Below are 20,873 nucleotides of genomic sequence, written 5' to 3'. Positions count from 1 at the left end.
TTGTGAACATTGATAGAGAGGTATACAATGCAACAGAAACTTTTCCCACGTTTTTTCATTCGCCAAGGTGCAGGCCATTGTCAATAGAAGTTGGAGCTCTTTTGAATCCTGTTTTTTTTTTTTTTTTTTAAGAGGCCGAATACTTAACACTTAAACACTCACTCTAAATAGAAGTGAAAGTTAAACAGCTCACAAAACAGATCATAAAAGTATTCCGATCTAATATTACTTGCATTTTCTACTGATGGATGCAACAAAATAAAGGAATATAATAGGGAGAGTGGTGAGTGGTTCTACAATGGACAAAAAGCCAAGTTTTAAGCCACTGCAATGACTGGTTTTCCTAGATACGTTAATCTGAGAGTTGAAACTTTTGTTATACAGGAATTCTTTATTATATTTAAAGCAATGCAGACTTTCAGAGGTAAAGAAAACAAATATTTCCTTCCTTCTCTTTTGGGTTTATAGATGCATGGTTGACGATGATGTCCACACAGGAAATGTTCAAACTGAGCCATGACCTGCTGCCTATAGGCTCAATGGAAATTCCACCAAATGGTTACTTTAACATTTACAATCTCTTGGAAAAGTTAACCACACATATGTCCGGAAAGAAGAAACCAGATCTGATGTATCCAGACAAGTCCCATGCACCCAAACATGCTGTAAAGATGATTTGCATATGCAATATCTCATGATTAGGATACAGATTAACCCGCCTTGGTGATTAAAGGTCATCCACCCCCCTCCCCCTCCCCCTCCCCACTCCCCCTACTCCACCTCAGTATGCTAGATATATCTAATTATGCTCAATCATGTTCAAACTTATGAAAAGCATTTTACAGGCTGCCTCTTGCAAGAAGTATTTTCCCTCACTGAGACAGTTCATCTCTTGTCATCTAACTACATGCAGCCATCCCGTTAGAGGAAAGTTTACTAAAGATCAAAGTCAACCAAGAAAATGAAGGCTGTGTGCTTCCACCTGCAAAAGTAGTGATGTTTCATAAGGCAGGCAATTAATCCATTACATGTTGCCTAGGAATTTCTCATGCTTCACATGGTTTTGGTCTGCTGCCAATATTCTTGATTTGTGGAATACAGAGACCATTAACGTTAGTGCTGCTCTAGGTTATTTTTATTTTCTGGAGACATTCATCATTGAATGAAGGTGCGTGGGGTGAGTGGCATCTTCCAGCACATTGCATTGATCTGATGATGCGTGCTGTTTTCAAGCCATCGCTTACGTTACACACGTTTCCCTTGAAAAACTTGCAGCAAGTGCTCAAAAGCCAAAGAGCCGAGAGATAGAGAGAGGCTTAATGGAAATATTGATTATATTTTCAAAAGGCTTCATTTTGTTCGTCATACCTTTAATAGGTTGTGCAAATTGCATCTTCAGCATCAACAAACCATCTTATGTCAGTAAAGCTTGAGCTAAGTGCCTGAACAGTTCTCAGCATTTAATTCATGGATACAAATTGACATGATATATTTTTTCTCCCTCTATCTATTCTCGGTGGTAGTGGAAAAAGGGTTAGGCCTCCATAGTTGACAAAAACCAGATGTCATGAGATCCACTGGCCTTCCTGACACAATAGATCATCACTAAACATTGTGGCATGCATGAATTAAGAGTGCTAAAAATCCATTATCCTAGAACTAACAAAACAAGTCTCATGGGTATAAATGTCCCATACTACTTAAAATGGGGGAAATGGTAATCATGGAACCTTAAGCTAAAGAGTTGTTGTTTTCATCTGAAAACTCCATTGCCCATGAGAACATTTCCAGATGGGGTCAATCAGTGAGGTGTATTTGTCACTTTTTGCCCACACAGGCATGCACGCACGCACACACACACAGACAGAGGTGAAGAACAACAACCATACCATAACAGAAAGTGGCCACAGTTAAAAAAGTGAGGTCAAATCGCTAAGCAATTTATACTACGGAAGATACCTACAATGGAGACAGCAGAGAGCTTTGCCCTCCCAGAGAGTTTAGCTACCTTTATCTTCACCCTGATATTTAAGTCTCAATACGTATTTGCTGATGAATTTTGGAAAACAAACTTCCGAAGCAGATTCAATATTTCTTAAATTCTAAATGCACTCTGACCAGGTGGGTTTAAGAAAGAAATTTGTTTTCTGTTGCCCTTATGGCGCGAATGATTTACCATATAAATCACTGCGATCGCCCATATCAGCATGTTCTTTACACAAATGTAACCTAGCCTATATATATACTCGTATTGTCCACTTTTTTTTTATCCAATTCCAAGGAGGAAACGTCTGAAAACACCTATTTATTCATAGCATATGGAAGAAAATGACACAATTTTGCAAGCTACATCGGTAAGACCGAAAGAAAGATACTATTCAAGAGAAGGGACCTAACACAGGCTAGCCACGAAAGTGAAAGTGGTCCTAGGCCTAACGGTCATAAACAAAACAGAGAGATTTGATTGGCGCATGATCTGTTGGGCGGGCTTGCAAATTTTGATTTAACTAAGTTGTAGAATCTATGGACTCCTTAATAAATCTGGTGAATTTTATTCAGCTCATAATGTTTAACGACAGATGACTCAATAAAAATAATGAATATTGAAATGGAAATTGCATAGAACAGTGTCATTTTCACTGAGCTTTAAAGTGCAGTAAGCTAAAAAGGGCAAAGCTTAAATTTAAACATGTACTGAGACTTTAAAGGAAGCAATTTCTTTGTTTTTTCAAGTTCGGGTTTTTTCACTGCCATCTGGTAAAAGTTCACCTTTCCTCAGGGAATAAAAATAAATACCTAAAATAAATGATAAATCCAGTAATGAGACTGGTTTGATACAAAGGACAAGCTTGTTTGGAACGTGGCTTTCAGTAGCCTTGTCCTGCTAACCATCAAACTTGAAACCCATTTGACACAAGCTTTTCATCCTTGCAACCATCTGTTTGTTTGAATAGCTGTTTGTACAGGATAAAGATAAAGGACAAACAGTTGGATTTAGGGAAGGTCTTGTTGGCTGATAAATAGTTCCATTGTAAATAGTCAATGGACACAAAAACCGCTATGAGATCTCTGGGAAACCCATTTTTCAACAGATTTTTTTCATACTGCACATCCTCAATCTCACATTTTCCAAACTAAACGTTATCTAAATTTCTTTGTTTCCTAATGTCATTTACTTACTACTACAGACTTGGTGGCCATGGTAACATGCTTTGTCTAACAGTATTACAGTAAGGTCTCTGCTAACTCACCTGCATTTTTTCAAAGTCCATACATCTTCCACTCTGTAGGTAATGCCGCTCGATGGTGTATCCCTGCCGGTGACGTTTTCTAGGCGGAGCGGAAATCTCACACACAGGTGGGCAAGTCGCAAAGGTCAGGTTATTGCTGTCGGCGTGCCGCCGAACGAGCCTTGGGACGTGTTTGGGGGGAGAAGATCCGAACTGGATCGGGGAAGTTTTCACTGCGTAACAGAGTTCTTTGACTTCGTCATCGCTACTGGAGCTACTGCTATTCGTTTCAGATACCATCCCCCAGGAGTAGACCTGAGAATATTTCCTTTTCTCTGGCGGTGGTCTATCGTAGATTAACAGTTCCTCTTCGGAGCTATGTTTCTCTTTTTCTACATTTGCTTGGTTTTGAATATTCTTGGTAGAGTTACTACTATCCTCTAATGGTCTGAGAGGCTTGTTATTATTGTGGACTATTGTAACATTGTTGTTTTGCACTGCTGAAGCCGCCGAGCTATTGCACGTTCTTTTTTCTGGCAAAGAGAGAGAGAGAAAGCGAAACCTGTGTTAAAATAACGGCCACAGAATTCCAGGTCGGATGAATCGACACTTGACAACACTTAGAGAGAAGGCGACCAATTTGGTGCCTGTTATTTTACTTATGCCTGATCAGTGTAAACTAAAAACTGACAAAATTTGACAGTCACTACTAAACATCCATAAAGATACCAAGAAACAGTTTTCCCATATGAAGCATATCATGTCTGTTAGCGCCTCACGGTTTATTTACTTGTGTGCACTTTCAAAATGCTTTCTTTTCATACAGCCACAAGGCAGGATCCCAAAACCATCACAAAAGCATTTCTCCACCTCAGTTTCATTTTCAATCTAAGACTATTTATTTTTAGGACAGTTTACCAACAACTGTGGAGTCAGATCCGAACAGTGATATGCAGTTTGATGTGAACGGTGGTTTTTAATGAAAACCTCACAGTAAGTGATGGAATTTTTATGTGTTATTCATTCACTAATTACAATTTCTATGGTAATGATACGAGCATTTGTTCAGCACGGGTTCTGCCTTCAGTATTTTGCACACTGTTTCTACTGTACTGAAAGAGTAGTAACTTTCTGCCATGTGCTTACACGGTCCACTAATAATTAGTCTCTCTATTAATTTATTGTAGACACTTTTCAATATTTCCAAAACCATCTCATAAACCATAACACTTACACCAACAGACTGCAGTCCTACACACAATGGGCTTACTAAACTTGGTACATTTTTTAAAAGAGACTCAAAATTTCAATACTTCCGCAGGTCTTCCCAGATACAGAAACGGATTCACACCTATAACTTTTTAGTTTTCCAAAATACACACTCACATGACTATTTAACCCAAGAGTAATAACTGTTTATTTCATTATCAATCAACTGCAACACAATACGAACAAAAGGGTTTCAGGGAGATAAATCACCATTGTTTACAATGAAACTAGAAAGCCAAACACAACCGAAGGAAATTTGACACCATCGATTTTTTTTTTTCAGATTTTTTTTTTCCTGCTTTGAAGCAGAATCAAGAAAAAGGTCAGGGAATGACTAGCCTACACCAGTATTCATTTTGCCTGGATAGCAATTGATATAAACCAGATGATTCAATTTGAGTGACAAAATCATCCCTCCTATTCTTTAACAGCCGGAGTTCTGCTGTGATAAACAGTCATTTCCAACTGGAAGACAGGAAGGCTCTTTTACCAAACAGAGAAAGGTTATTAGAGTAGTCCCTGCTGCTCTGCTATGAACCACACTCATGGGTGCATCCAGCACTGTATTAGCTAGAGGCCCACTCAAGGGGTAGAAGAAGACTGATCATTTATTTCCCTTTGACAAAGTATGGAAAGCCAAACAAAGAAAGTTCAAAATCCTCAAACACAAAAAAGTGCGGCTTGGCTTTCCTTTTATACACAGGAGGAGTACAGTATTGAAACAGAGATATATGAGAGTTAAGAAGAAGCTCACAGCAGGCAGCTGTGCCCCTCTTTTTGCTATCTAGAATTATAAAAAAGTGCTATATTAGGGTTCATACTATAGCCTGATGAATAAACAGCAAAATGAAGGCTAATCTCTTCCTCTCTCATTTTATTTTAGATTCTTATTCTAGAATTAACTGATCCAGTCCTTTCACACGCAATCTTCAAGTCAGCAACTAAATGCAGCAAATTTCTTTGAAATATTTGAGGAAACAGACTCACTGGATTGCATCAGATTTCATCTCAGTGCACTTGGGATTTAACTCACAATTAACAGGAATTTCATTTTCATTCTTTTTTCATTTCAAACTCTTTTCATTTCAATTCATATTCACACACACACACATAATATATGTAGAATAACTAGAAAGTTACTTCAGATTTGAAATAATTTTTGTGAATCTTAACAAATCTATATACTTAAGAGCTCATAATCTCCCATAACCCAAACCAGCCACATTTCTCCCCTCTACTTGCCCATTTCCCTGAAAGGAAGAATGTATAGTGTACACACCTTTAAGATAATGTTCTACTTCATGATTCTCCTCTTCGGAGTCGCTCCCGTAATCGCCAATTTCATTGGTAGGTACCTGAAAAAAATGGCAGTACATAAATTGATTCTCAACGGGGCAATAATTGAATGGTACAAGTAAATAATTAAGTGGTCAAATTTTTGCATAGCAGTTTTAAAGGCCTCCAACTTTGTACCATACAAGATACACCGTTTCCTGGGTACAAAAAAAAAAGCTATAAAGTTTTGCACTTGTATAGCAATTTGTCCATATTTGCTATGCTATATTCTGTAAATAATTCTGTGCAAGTAATCAATTTTTCCATTCTATTCATACAAAAACTCCCCATTTGGATATGAAAGTTGATTTGTCATGTACTATGGGTGGTTAGTCTTGAATACAATGAAAAATTTAACAAAAATCAACTGAAAATAGCAAAAGTGTAAAAAACAAAATCAGTTTCACAGCCTACTGGGCAAGAAAGTCTAACACACCCCATATATTATGTCACACGCTCTTAACACTGGCTATGTGCCAAAGAATTTTACTCTAGATACCACTAGGGCTTCTGTAAATTGTTTGCCAAGAACAATGGTACATATTTGTGCCTTACTGATAGTGGAAAATAGTTTAACACAGTAATAAACCGAAACCGAAACTGACGTCAATTGCTTTAGACACATTGTACATATTTGTTTATTTGTCTGATTATTCAGCCACTGAAAACTATTTTTAAATTTTTAAAAAAACTGATCTTTTTCAGAAATTTCCAGTCCTGCATGCATTTTAGTCTAGTGTGTCAGTGGACATAACTAAACCATTAAGCTATAAATTATGCAATACGTCCTTGGATTTTGGTAAAACTAAGAAGGAACTTAAAAACCTAACTGTTGTACTAGATCATTCAAGTTCACAGTTAGTAACTCATTGACATGCTTTTACACACTTAAAGAGAAACATTGTTTACACCTTAATCAGAATACACTCTTTGCAGCAGGAAATCAATCACAGCTTCCTACCAGCTTTCACAATTAGCCATATTGTTCCAAACATTGTTTATCATGTTAGTAACTGTATAACCAGAGTGTGGGATTATAATTCACAATGCCATTCTTCTTATGGAACAATAACTAGGAGTAGATGACTACCAATGTTACCAATGGATTGTGTACTGGTCTTAGGCTGCCAAGGCCTATAGATGTGCTCTGTATGATGGTATGCAACTATGCATGTGTATAGCCAACTTCAAAATGACTTAATTGGTGAATGCTAGCTGTAATTGCTCTGGCTACTTTTGTGCCACAAAAGAAACTGGTTTTTCAATCGTTTTCACTAATTCTGCATACCTTACTATGCAGTAGGCTAGTCCTTTTTTAACTAGGTGATTTCAATCTAGGCCAAGTAATACCTGACACTGCTAAAGTAGGCTAACCCTAAATGGAATTTCTACTCCCTCACTGTAGTGTTTAGCCAAACATAGGCATATGGCTGAGCTCAATTTAGGCCCACATAAGGCCCGGTCATTAATCTGAGGAATAGTCCTAACAGGGCTACAGGCTTTGAGCTGCAACTTTTGTTTGGGGAATATCATCACATGAACAGCTCAACTGCTCCTTTTACTGACCTCTAACAAGTAGCCTAAGGTCTAGTGTAACCTTGTTTGGAGTTTGACATATTTAACAATTTTATGAATTTGAATGCTGATTATTAATAATAGCCTAGACTACAGTCTATACATGTATAGTCCTATTCCTAGGACATACAAAGGCTACATTTATCACCATAAAAATACTGTACCTTGACTTGACAAAATGCTTAGTCTGGTCAATGGCTGGACGTTTTGCCCGTAACAAGCTAGGCCTAGGAGAAAACATTTCATATCATGTGTCTTAGTTCTTAATCTTACCTGAGGTTCGTAGGGCTGCACTTCATTGAGTGACTGTGCCCGAAATTTCTGAGTTATTAATTTCAACATCTTTTTATGAGGGGGAAAGACAGCAGAATCCACTTGCATCATGTTATTTAATGAACCTTGCTCAGCAAGTTTCTCGCGTGGAAGAATACGGAACGGAATGGAAGGAGGGCCGTCAATAAAAAGCTGCTCGCCGAACCTTCGGAGTCGAAGTTAGAAACAATCAAAACAAATTTCATTTGCGTATACAACAAAGTCCACGATATCTCACTTTCCACATTCTTCCCGGGCTAAATTATCTTGGATTTACAGATTCTTCTCCTTAATCACTCTAGTGTTTTGTTATCTCGGTACCATCGTCTCCCGGTCTATTTTGCACCATTTTCTCCTCTTAGTACTGGAAAATTGTCCCCTTCCCCTCCTAACACTACGTGGATCCGTCCTCAACCTCGTACACATTCCGTGTGAACAAGTTACAGTGTTCGCCGACTCTTTTCCGGTAAATCCCAAGCATGTATAGTATACTACGTACATGCGTACTATATACTATACACATTGAATAATCATACACACACACACACACACTTCGTCTTGGCACAAAGCCCAAAAAACAGCTGATTGGCTCAAGTTCTCATGACGTCATTTCCAGGTACGTCAAGTTATATGCAAAACATAGTCATTCAATTTGTAAACACTGGGAGGCTGTTGATATAATAAATATTTCGTTTGAATTCAGCATGTGGCATTAGAGTAGTGGATAGTAGCAAGATCAAGTTTCTCATGCAGTTTTGGTGTAACATTGTAGAAATAATGTGTGACACGGTACAAATATACTGTATAAAATGCATTCCTTTAGTTTGTTATTTTCTTCTTCAAAAATAGCAACATGTGTGTACACTAGCAGAGTCTGCAAACACTATCACACAACTTGTTGGATGTTTTCCCATCTTTTCATTCATTTATTCGTTCGTTCGTTCGTTCGTCCGTCCGTCCGTCCGTCCGTCCGTCCGTCCGTCCGTCCGTCCGTCCGTCCGTCCGTCCGTCCGTCCGTCCGTCCGTCCGTCCGTCCATTCATCATTCATGCATTCATGCATTCATTCATTCATTCATTCATTCATTCATTCATTCATTCATTCATTCATTCATTCATTCATTCATTCATTCATTCATTCATTCATTCATTCATTTATTTATTTATTTATTTATTTATTTATTTATTTATTTGAGTCGTCCAATTGGGTGGGAGAGGGGAGTTGCAGTATATAATATTAGGCTGCTGTTTTTTGTTTGTTATCCGTCAAATTTGAATAAACACTTCACAACGTCAAACGAATTTGCGAAGAATCGGTTGCAGTTGGGATTTACGTGCAAAATACGTACAACTGCAGGTGAAATATATCTAAAAAATCGATGTCAGATTCTGACCAAATTGTAACTAGGATAATATAATAATAGGGACAGTGGGTTGAGGGTAGGAAATCAATAGCTTTGCACAAACAGGGTCCTGCGGAATTTTTTCGGGAGACCTTTAAAGCAGAGAAGTCCCCGAAGCTGTACCGCACTGTTGTGTGACGTGATCAGGTTGACATGACAGGCAAACAATCGATTTTTAAAGCTCTACGTGGTTATTTACAAAGGATATCCAAGCTGTTCGAAAGGAGAACAAACTCGAACTCCTTTCAAAAACAACTCCCTTCTTATGCCAGGTCTTAAAAATCCGCTGGACAAATTTAATTTAAAAACCTTTCCCAGTTTTTTTTTTCCACCTCCGTCACTGTTGAAACATTTCAATGCCCCGGGCAATATTTGTAGCCTTTGGTGACAAGAAGGCTGGTATTCTGTTTTTTGCAGGGATGCAATAATGAAACTTGCATGGAGCCTGCCAGTACTCTGATTGTATTGATAAGAAATTAACGAAAACGTGCTGACCAACGTTGTCATGGTTTTACGTTGGACTTGAGGGAAACGGGGGGGGGGGGGGGGGAGTTTCTAGCAGCCGGAATATCTCAAAACACTCACGTAGCAGAGATGCTCAACTGAAACTTTGGACTCGTAGGCTACATGACAAGTTTACTATATACAGCTATCTTTGCCGATCCATGTATTATTCACACACAATTGGATACCCAGCCACACAATCTAAATGAGAGATCTATGCGATTATATAGAACTACCAGGCAAACTGTTATAGAAGGTCATCAGTACTGACCCCAAATATGCTAGAAAAGTAGTCAAACAATGGTCACCGTCCAACGTTAACTTCGACAAGCATTCATACCACGACGTATACGCACAGTTTTCTTTCCTCGCTGAGACATTTTGTTTAATTCAATGTCTGGAAATAATTTGGAGATTGAGGACCATCAGAAAATACCATTCAAAACTTTCAGCATTTGTAAAATTTGGGGCCGAATACTGATTAACCTTTAACAGGTTAATTCAGCACAACTAAATGTCCTACAACGTGGGGGGGGGGGGAGGGGTGCGTGCGGAGGGGTATGATTAGTGGTTAGTATCAAGCAAAGACTGTACTTCTTCATACCCTTACTATTTTTACCGTTTTAAATACATCCATCATAAAGGTTCTTACTAATATGCGGCTTAACGTCTTGCCGCTTTCCAATGCCAGAAAGCTGCAGTGTGTATACCACACATGATGATGTGATATATATATATATATATATATGTGTGTAGCATATATATATATATATATATATATGCTACACATTTTGTCGCAAATGCCGCCAGCTGCATTAATACAAGATTGTGTCTTCAGTCAATATAACACAGCACAAAATACAACAATGTAAACAGTATGTCATGAATCCCTAAAATGAGACTGTTTAACTCTTTGTGTGTGTGTGTGTGCGTGATATGTGTGTACATGTGTCATGTGTAATGTATCTTTTTTTATCTCTTTTTTTTTTCTTGGTTCATGTTGAACCTCGATCGATTTTTGAACCTTCCGCTGGCGAGCGTGATACGACGTGCAGATGCAATGAAGACGTGCATATATTGTATTAAAAGTAGATCTTATTGCGTGCTCAATTCTATAGCGAACCGATATAGCTTTATTTCAATCAACAAAAATTCCAACTTTACTTAACACGATATCGTCCCTTATTGTATGCGATCACTATGTGCAGCCTCCTGACGTCGTCGCCCAGTCGAATAAATCTTACTTTTCTGCATGGTTGAAAGTGTAATCAGCGAGAAATAAATTGGTGTAATTATATAACGGTCTTTGAGAAACCTTGTTACGCACAGCACACTGCAGTCTTAATAATCAAAATGAAACTAGCGACCTTCCTTTGTTCGATCCCTGAACGCACGCTGCTCAAAGCCTCCGGAGGTACAGTGGTTATATGGACTATAATGCAAAGCTATTTAAATTCCTCACAGCGGTAGATGTATTTTCATACAAGGGACTCGTGGCTAATATGAATGGATTGAATAGAAATTTATTTCTTTTTTCTCTCTCTCTCGCCTTTGAAAGGGTTTCATGAGAGGAGAAGAAGATGAGGGTGGGTTAGGGAGAACAATAATAATCGGCCTGATGTAGGCTTATAATAAGAGAAAGATTGATGAGTTTATCTGATTTTATACCTTTAAGGCAGCGACAAGACATAGGAAAGGATTCGAGAAAAGCTCACTCATGGGTATAAAAGGCCTCATAAATTGCGTTTAGGAAACATGTTATAATTGAAATAATAATTTTCAATTTATAATGAAGTTAATTGATATAATATATAAAATTATATAATATATATATATTGATATATTATATAATATATATATTGATATATATAACATATAATATATATATATATATATATAATATATATATATATATATGCCGACCTATTAATAAATGATGCATGCTTGCGCGACATGCCGCCAAATCACCCCGAAGCTAAGGTAACAATATAGGAGTTGCATATTTGGGTTTCCATGGCAACGCTATGATTCTAAAGTACTTTGCCCCCGCGTGTCCCATGTTCTTGGCGTGTTGATGCGTTAAAAGTTTCAGAAATGCTTACCTCTTATAATTAATACCCTATTTCGTGCAACATTGCGTTTCAATTATAAGTTTAATTATTGTCTCATAGTGAGTATAATTACAAGTGAACAACACGAAGGTATATGTGTCGGATACATGCGAGTTGGGAGCACTATATATAGCACTCTCTATTGTGTCGTGATGTGATGATGTGACCGTTCAGTGTTCATCTTCATGATGAACCGTGAAATACACATGGATGGGTGTTCGCTTAGCCAGTCTGCACGTGTGTCTAAACAGGCCAGGTTTATGCATGGGTATCTACAGAACAGCTTTACCATGAAAATATATATATTTACAATAACAAATAATATACTATATGCTACTGTAATATAATATGAAATGAGTTTCATACCAAACACACTGGGTTCCTTCCTCGACTGGTTTCACAAATAACCACCCCATCTCTTCGGAAACCTAACCTGTTGACAAGCAAATTTAGGCTATAGACACCTACCGAGTGTCCCATCCAGAATACTACATCGACTGCACGCCATATTGGTGTCGTGCAGTTATGTCAGTATTAAATTAGCTTCATGTGCCATAACCGCAAGATAACACGAACGGACAAAGACCACTGACACAAGTATTATTATTAAGATCCCTACGGCTTGACAAGACGTTCCTTTCAGAAGATCCGATATTGTCACCACCTACCCCCCCCCCCTACCCCACACGGCACTCGACCAACACACACAATCAACCCACTGAATACAAAAGATTTCATACACAGTACCGCATTCAATGCGGCCTCAAATTTTACATATCGCTTAAAGTGATCAAAAAAATCATTGATATCTGACACTCCCCTCACCCTCTCCACTCCCCCCCCCCCCTCTCCTGTCTCCAATCGTTCCCCATTGCTCTGCCTCTGAAAGTTATTTTATAGCTATTAAAGTCTACCATGAAGGTGCAGGTGTTTAATGAAGGAAACTTGTAGCAATGCCTGTGTACTCATTTTATTTGGGGGGGGGGGGGGGAGTGAGGGTTCTGGGCTACTGACACAACTTTGCATACGACATGACCGGTATATCGATTCAGCTCAGTATCGAAACATTAGCCAAAGAGACAACTGTAGCAGAGTGACAATAATAACGATTTACGTGCTTCCTGCAGTATTGATATTATTGACTGCGCACGTATACACTGCAAAAACACGATACATGTAGAAGTTACACACATATATGTTACAATAATATATCTATAGACCTACAGGGATAACCGTAGTATGCAGGCCTACTAATGCAGTAATAAATGATTGATTCTGAACCGTGATCGATAGCCCAATATATAGGCATAGTTTGAACTGACCTACATTGTCATATAGGCCAGTATGTAATCTCTATTTGTGGATCAATTAAAAGTTCACCAAGTTTATGTTTGATCGCTATGAGCTACAATATAAATATTTATTAAAATATTCAGTTTCAGTCAACGTGACATGTCGGTTCGACCTTTCATAGATTGTAGGTTAATTGGGAACACAATTTCACACAACACACACACATATATATATATATATATATAAATATATAATGATTACATAAATACGCTCTTCTTTCCAATCCAATACGAAAGTAAGATAATGTACCACGCTTCAAGTGTGTTTTGCCCTCAAATTTATATATGTGTATGTATGGCATATCTTCTTCATCATCACAATTCTCACTGTACAGAATAAGAAGAACGAACAAACTGAAATTAATATCATGAACAAAGAACCTATATCTGCATCAACAAAGGTTAACCAACTAATTCTCCGCATTCTTAATAAGTGATGATTACGAGTTTCAGTGAGCAGGTGTTTCGGTGCCAGTTTAAGCCACGCTCATAGCTCAGAACAGCAGAATAATAAAGCTACTCTTTTGGAAGGCTGTCACCTTATTACAGCACTGAACGGACACATCATCGGCAGCACATCACGACACAATAGAGAGCGCCGTTTATACCGTCCGTGTTAGTGCTCCCAACTCACATGCATGCGACACATACCTTCGTGTTCACATATGATACGATAATTAAAATTTTATTGAAACGCAATGTTGCACGAAATAGGGTATTAATGATAAGAGGTGAGCAAATTCTGAAACTTTTACCGCATCGACACGCCAAGAACATGGCACAAGCGGGGGCAAAGTACTTCAAAACCATACAGTTGCCATGGAAACTCAAGTATTTTGCTCCTATATTGTTACCTTAGCTTCGAAGTGATTTGGCGACATGTCGCGCAAGCATGCATCTTTTATTAATAGGTTGGCACATAGTATATATGTGTGTGTGTATATATATATAATAATCTATATATGTGTGTATAAATATATATATATATATATATATTTATATATAAATATATATATATATATATATTTATATATATATTAATATTTATATATATATAAATATATATATATATAAATATTTATATATATATATATATATATATATGTATATGTATATATATATATATATATTTATATATATACATATATATATGTATATGTATATATATATATATGTGTGTGTGTGTGTTTGTGCGCGTGTGTGTGCGTTTGTTTCTCTATCTGACCGAGGACTTGAACAAAAGAATTCCAGGTCCTCGGTTGTGATTTCTAAAGAATCACCACGTCCTCGGAAGAATTCTATTGTATGGTGTATTGTTAAGGTTAGGGTACGGTGATTTGAACAATGGAAAATACAATGGGGTCCTCGGTTGGAATGAAATACAAACATGCGTGTGTGTGTGTGTGCAGACAGACAAGTAAGATAAAGAGAGGTATCATATACTATGTAGTATTTAGGTTTTTCTACAGGAAAACATGGTAACTAATAAAGGTGTAGCATTGCATCATGGGATCTAAACATAGCTCGCATAGGCGACACTTTGTACCAACCATAATAATAAATACGTTTACATTACAGGGACGGGTAATGCTCGAAAACATGACAACAATACATAATAAAAATTACTAAATATCCCAAATGTGGGTTCTTGTTAGAACAATAACCTAAAGTGCTTTCAATACTCTCACATTAATTAAATATAGGTTAGATCATAACGATACGCACATAAGATGCTAATGGTTGAGGGCATTGTAAGTATTATTAATCAACCATATAAACAAACTATTTAACAACAGTTAAAATGGTACAAGATTTACACAAATCACAATAATAATGATTTCACATGTAGACTCCGTATAGCCGTTACATATAAATAACGCTTTAATAAAAATATATTCTCTGTGCATTCTGCCATGACAGGAGATCAAATAATGAATACAAAATTACACTTATTAAGTATGGAACGCCATTTGTAAAGAAATGACCAAACCGAGCGTACACAATTTCTTCATTGTTCAGTTATGTGTGTGTATATCAATTACGGTACACAACCGCATAACAATCAGCCGCAATGTACATACAAAATCGCAATATACATGCAGTCGCAACGGACATACACGATCGGAATACATATGCAGTCGCAATACATATGCAGATAATGCAGTCCCCATGAACATACACAATTGCGATACATATGCAGTCGTAATGGACATACACAATCAGAATAATTATGCATACGCATTTGTATCGTTGAAAAGTACCCTATTTCGAGATTTTCAGATTATTTCATGTGTGTTTTCCGCATGGTCTGATGGAACAGGGTGTTGTTAGAGCTTATACCCAAGCAACTCTCTGGACATACGTGGCGCTGGGGTATGAGGAGGCATTGTTAGGCTATCTGTTCTGATTCACTAAAATCACGTTGGTGAATGATCTCTCACCACCACATCATATATAACCTACCGTCAAGAATTACTGAAACTTATCTTTTGTTTGTTGCATTAATGTCACAACAATCTTGACTAATTCAACCTAAAATGCTGTTTCAATAAATTGCCATATATATGTCGGTAGTCCAGTCACTGTGGATGTTCCATTGTTTGACGATAAGAGTAATTTCTCAACTTAACGTTTAGTTTATATTTTGTTGTCTAAAGTCAGTGTTCCTGTAATATGCTGTATGGCAGATTTATACAGAACGATGAAAGGTATTACCACAATCTTCTTTGTTCATTCATGAGTGCGTTGCAACTTGCAATGCTCCGTTAAATATTCACAGGGAGCGGTCACCGTATGTGAACTGCGGGTATACAGGTATATATGCCTTTCTACAGTAAACACATTTTGCGCAGCATTTCCCGCCAAAACGGTCCTTTTGTCCTGCATTCAGTGTGGAGCTGCTGTACCTGTTAACTCAGACATGGTTTTTCTTATGGTGACGTCAGACAAACCTTCATTTGTACCGTGGATCACGCGGCTATATATTATCCCGTTAAAATTTATGGGACCACATACCTTTACCTCCATGACACCTGTTTGTTACCTCACATCAGCTCGCCCGCCCCGCTACACGTGACCTGTTCGTGTGCAAGTCGCGTGGGCATAACCACAGATGACCTCACCCGTCGCTAATACTGCGAGGTTATCCGTAACTCGAGGGGATAACTATCTCGATATCCGTGGTTAGTATTTCAGGGTCGCGAAACAGTGAATCTGCGAGAGGTCTTACATAAATTCTTTGTTTTTTTAAGGTCAAGATCTCGAGAAAAATGCATTTTGTCAAGACGACTGCCACGTGGAAAGGAAGCACACTACATAACAAGACGGTTCACCTTCAGGACTTACAATTACAATTTTTCCATACACACGATAGGAAAACTAGCAATATCGACGCACATGCATGTTTATGCTTAACTTCACCATAAAAACACGGACTTGCAGTAATCAAATGGGGGAGGGGTATAGGGGTCGCGGGCAGGTTATCGCTTCATTTCTGAATATTAATATAAAATGATGCAATGCTAGTGGGGGGGGGGGGGGGATAATGCTTTGTATTTCTTTAGAATGTACGTCTAATTTTATACTCCACAATTGGATGCATCGTGAATGTACCATAGGTATTGATATTTTATAAACTTTTCATCCCCTTTAGACAAACGAGTAACTCTATCCAATCCAAGATCAAATCAATAGAAAAATAAAGAGAAAAAAAAACATTATTTGTCAGTGTGCAACTATGACATCGACCTGCTTGCTTCAAATTCACTTTTGGTACGAAAAGTGTCAACTTCAACTGTCAATATCTCAAGAACGGTACATAGAAATTGAATGTTAATTTCACCAGAATGCTTAGATTATGTTCCTCTTTAACATATCGAAAAGAAATTTTGACCTTGACTTTCTTTTTAAGACAACCATTGGCTATACTGTATAGTCAAGTTTTATAACTTGTATTACATAAAGGGAAACTAAGGTCAAAAATTATGAATGCTTACAAATTGCTATTGCATGTGATTTAATGCTTATATTGAGGGGGACAACATGTCTCTACAACGTATGATTTGTCAGGACAATAGAATTTTGTATGGTCGACTGACTAAATTACATTCATTTAAAATTCGTTATGGTACATAAAAGCAATCCAAAAGACATTCTTAATTTGATCAAAGACAATGTTATTTGGAGTTTTAATAACCATAGCGATTTAGTTATAATAACCTTGCTGTTCCATTGACATCCAAACGCATACAGCTGTTTTTTTCAGCCAGTCCGAACAATGCCTGCTCAAATGACGTGAAAATTACCAAGTTGTCACTAATAATTTTCCGCGTAGAATGTCCTTCTTTGTTCACCTGGCTAAAATCATTTAAGGACTCTTTCGCTGAGGCCTGAAATCTGCAGGATATTTGCATGGCCTGTAATTGCGAATTACTGAAAGCTTCCCGCGCAGGGGTGACATGACATTTTCAATTAGAAGTATGTCAGACTATAGTTAGTTATATAACAACGTAAGAGAGTTGAGTAAAACCAGGAAAAACGTGACGTCATTAAATAAATGATGTTGAGGAGTTTTCATCATTATGATTTTATCCTGCGATAGCCGATACAGGGCAATTTAATCAACCGGGGTGCAACAAGTCAGTTCTTGGACTGGTGCCAAGCTTCGAAATATAATATAATATGCTTGTAGTAGCCCTATTCTATGTAACTTTAACACATATCTGCTACAAACGAGAGGATTAATCCGAGCCATATATTTATAAATAAATAAATATATATATATATATATATAACCGAGCCATATATTTATATATAAATATATAAATAAATATATATATATATATATATATATAATATAATATATACATATTTAAATATATATAAAGATTGAAACGCATTCCTTATAATAACCCTTATGGTGGAGGTGCGTATGACGATGTGTAGTGTATAGTATATTGATGAACCAGTATACATATATCGCTCGGAACAGGCATCCATTGAAGCAACCCAAACGACATTATCCGAAAATGTCTGCAAGCTGCGTGTTGTCTTTTTTCTTCAAGATTATACGTGGTGGGGTGCTTCAGTATCCTATATATGATCATCTTTGATGGCATTTCTTCCAAAGCTCGCTTTGAATTTGCTTTAAAGCAGCATTTTGCGTTGGGTCGCTTTTTACCACTTTTTTAACATGTGCATCGATTTTTTTACATGTATCAATCATAAAACAGCAATCTAAGATACCATCCAAGTTTCACCCTGCCAAGAGCGTTAATTAGCGAGTAATTAACGATTTATGTCGATAAATGAGAAGAGTGTCCTCGACAAATTTCACAGTTAAAATTAATCGCATACAATTCCGCCAAACCCACTAGTTTGAATTCAACCAATCAGAGATGCAGGTTTAGTTATGAGCCGTTGCTAAAAATAGATTCAAGACTTCGCGTTGGTTGTACCAGGGAGTTGTTATGCAACTCCCTGGTACAACTGCCATATAGATTGTACACAAATCAAGCGTGGTGTTATATTACGTATCTGTCAATGACGTTCGTAGTGTTTAAATATTCATATTATGGGCGAGGTTTATTGGGTTCCCAACGGAAAATATCTTGGAGAACAACAAAGTTGAAAGTTGCAATTTTTTCGACTTTTATGCCACCATTTGAAGTAAAATATAAATAGATTAGCTAGTTATGTATGTCGTTATGGCAAAGTGGAATCAGTGAGGTTGAGAAAAATCATAGAAAAGGACGCAAAATGCTGCTTTAAACCATATGCTGAATAAAGAAAGACAAAATTGTTTGATATGATGACGACAGTTTGAAGAAAAAAAAGCCTTGACCACATCAACAGAAATATGCACGTATATTTGCATTCATATAGAAGTCATAGCTTGGCAGTTGTATCACTGAAACCAGAACAACAAGAAGACGTGTGTTTGTAATATAGTGCAAGTCAATAAACAACAGAGAAATTTAAAGAGCCCTGAGTTGACAGATGCGGGAGGCCAAGATCTTCGTGCATTATTCACGTGACTAGCTCAAATGATTTATAATTCAACTTGTTTTTCAGTTGCAGCATATTCGTATGATTTTTTTTTGGGGGGGGGGGTGGGGGTTGGTATTGCTTCTGCTATATGAAATGCCATATGGACATTCATGTTTTTCTTAATTTAAATCAATACAATATCTGAGGCTAAACACTTTTGTTTTCGAATACAGTTTGTTTTGTTTTCTTCTGTTATCTTTTGTTGTTTGTTCTTTTGTTGTAAAGGGTGAACTGGATTTAAGACCCACTTCTCTGAGTTCGGTCGAAGGGTTCTGTGAGTTATAGTGGCACAAGCACTGAGAAAGTCATAAGGCGTGAGGTGGCTACTCTAACTTTAGGGAGGGAGGGGATGGGGCAGGGAAGGGGAGTGATGACTGTTCACCTGTTCATGTAGAAGTGTGTTTCAGTGTTCACGTTGAAGAGAAATTGTGCGTGAGTAAAAACAGTTTGTGAGTGCATATAGGCCTAAATTATAATTCTTTAGAGGAGAGCGGCCGGGTTATTTCAGTCATAGCGTTTTCATTAAGTGTTGCAAGTGATCGAGAAAGAAGTCTTAGGCCTACATGCTAATAAACGAAATATGGTTCACTTGCTTTTCGCGAAGACCGTGTACTTGACCACAGAAGCAGGAAATGTCTGCATTTGACTTGACTCAAAGTAACATTTTCTCATTAAATAGTAAAGGTTGAGAGAGGTGGAAGGTACTCGTCGTGCAACTGGTACAACTTACATGTCACGTGTGTTAGTTATCCATGAATAAAGCGTATGAGAACTCGGTTCAATTCAACGTTATTACTCATATTGTCGCAAAGAGAAAAAAACATGACAAACTTAAATATAACATATATATAGGACACTATAGAGCAGAAATGCTTTTGAAAAACCTAGTGATCATAATATGAATTACAATATGAATTGAACAAAAAGAACTGACCATGGTCGTGGTTGACTCTAACATTCCACGTGGTTGCGAACATTGAAATTTCCTCCTAATTCTCTGCAAGATAATAATATTATTATCAAGTAAATGACTCGTCATATCCAGGCTCCGCCCATATTAGAGAGATTTGAATATTAGAGGCTCGCCAAAATTGGATATGACAAGTTCAGGCTGTTAAAGCAGCATTTTGCGTCCTCGACTATGATATTTCACAACCTCACTGACTCCACTATGCCATAACGACATACATAACTAGCTTATCTATTTATATTTTACTTCAAATGGTGGCATAAAAGTCGAAAAAAATTGCAACTTTCAACTTTGTTGTTCTCCAAGATATTTTCCGTTGGGAACCCAATAAACCTCGCCCATAATATGAATATTTAAACACTACGAACGTCATTGACAGATATGTAATATAACACCACGCTTGATTTGTGTACAGTCTATATGGCAGTTGTACCAGGGAGTTGCATAACAACTCCCAACGCAAAGTCTTGAATCTATTTTTAGCAACGGCTCATAACTAAACCTGCATCTCTGATTGGTTGAATTCAAACTAGTGGGTTTGGGAACTGAATGCGGTTTAATTTTGTATGTGGAATACTCGCCAATTAACGTTTTTGGCAGGGAAATACTTGGCTAATATCTTAATTTGCTGTTTTGTGATTTGATGTATGTAAAAAACTCGATGGACATGTCAAAAAAGTAGAAAACGGCGACCAAACGCAAAATGCTCATGAATAAACATACTATTCACTGATTGGTGGAATTCAAACTAGTGGATTTGGAGATA

General features: G+C 37.3%; 1 protein-coding gene across 2 annotated transcripts in view; it reads right to left on the bottom strand.

The window, feature by feature from the left end:
• Nucleotides 1-8,196, bottom strand: part of LOC139971090 (uncharacterized) — a 38,347-nt gene extending 30,151 nt beyond the window's left edge. The window contains exons 1-3 of one of the 2 annotated variants that reach the window (XM_071977281.1): nucleotides 7,683-8,196; nucleotides 5,779-5,854; nucleotides 3,252-3,763 (exon numbers count right to left, since the gene is read on the bottom strand). In XM_071977281.1, coding sequence (XP_071833382.1) covers nucleotides 3,252-3,763; nucleotides 5,779-5,854; nucleotides 7,683-7,793 — 699 coding nt within the window. In that variant the 5' untranslated portion in view covers nucleotides 7,794-8,196. The remainder of the gene's footprint in view (nucleotides 1-3,251; nucleotides 3,764-5,778; nucleotides 5,855-7,682) is intronic. The other variant, XM_071977279.1, reaches the window with a different exon arrangement.
• Between the last annotated feature and the right edge of the window lie 12,677 nt (nucleotides 8,197-20,873).

The sequence above is a fragment of the Apostichopus japonicus genome, chromosome 8, assembly GCF_037975245.1.
Source record: "Apostichopus japonicus isolate 1M-3 chromosome 8, ASM3797524v1, whole genome shotgun sequence".
Lineage (NCBI taxonomy): Eukaryota > Metazoa > Echinodermata > Holothuroidea > Aspidochirotida > Stichopodidae > Apostichopus > Apostichopus japonicus.
Note: the sequence above shows the minus strand (reverse complement) of the source record. Positions and strands in the feature narration are given on the sequence as shown.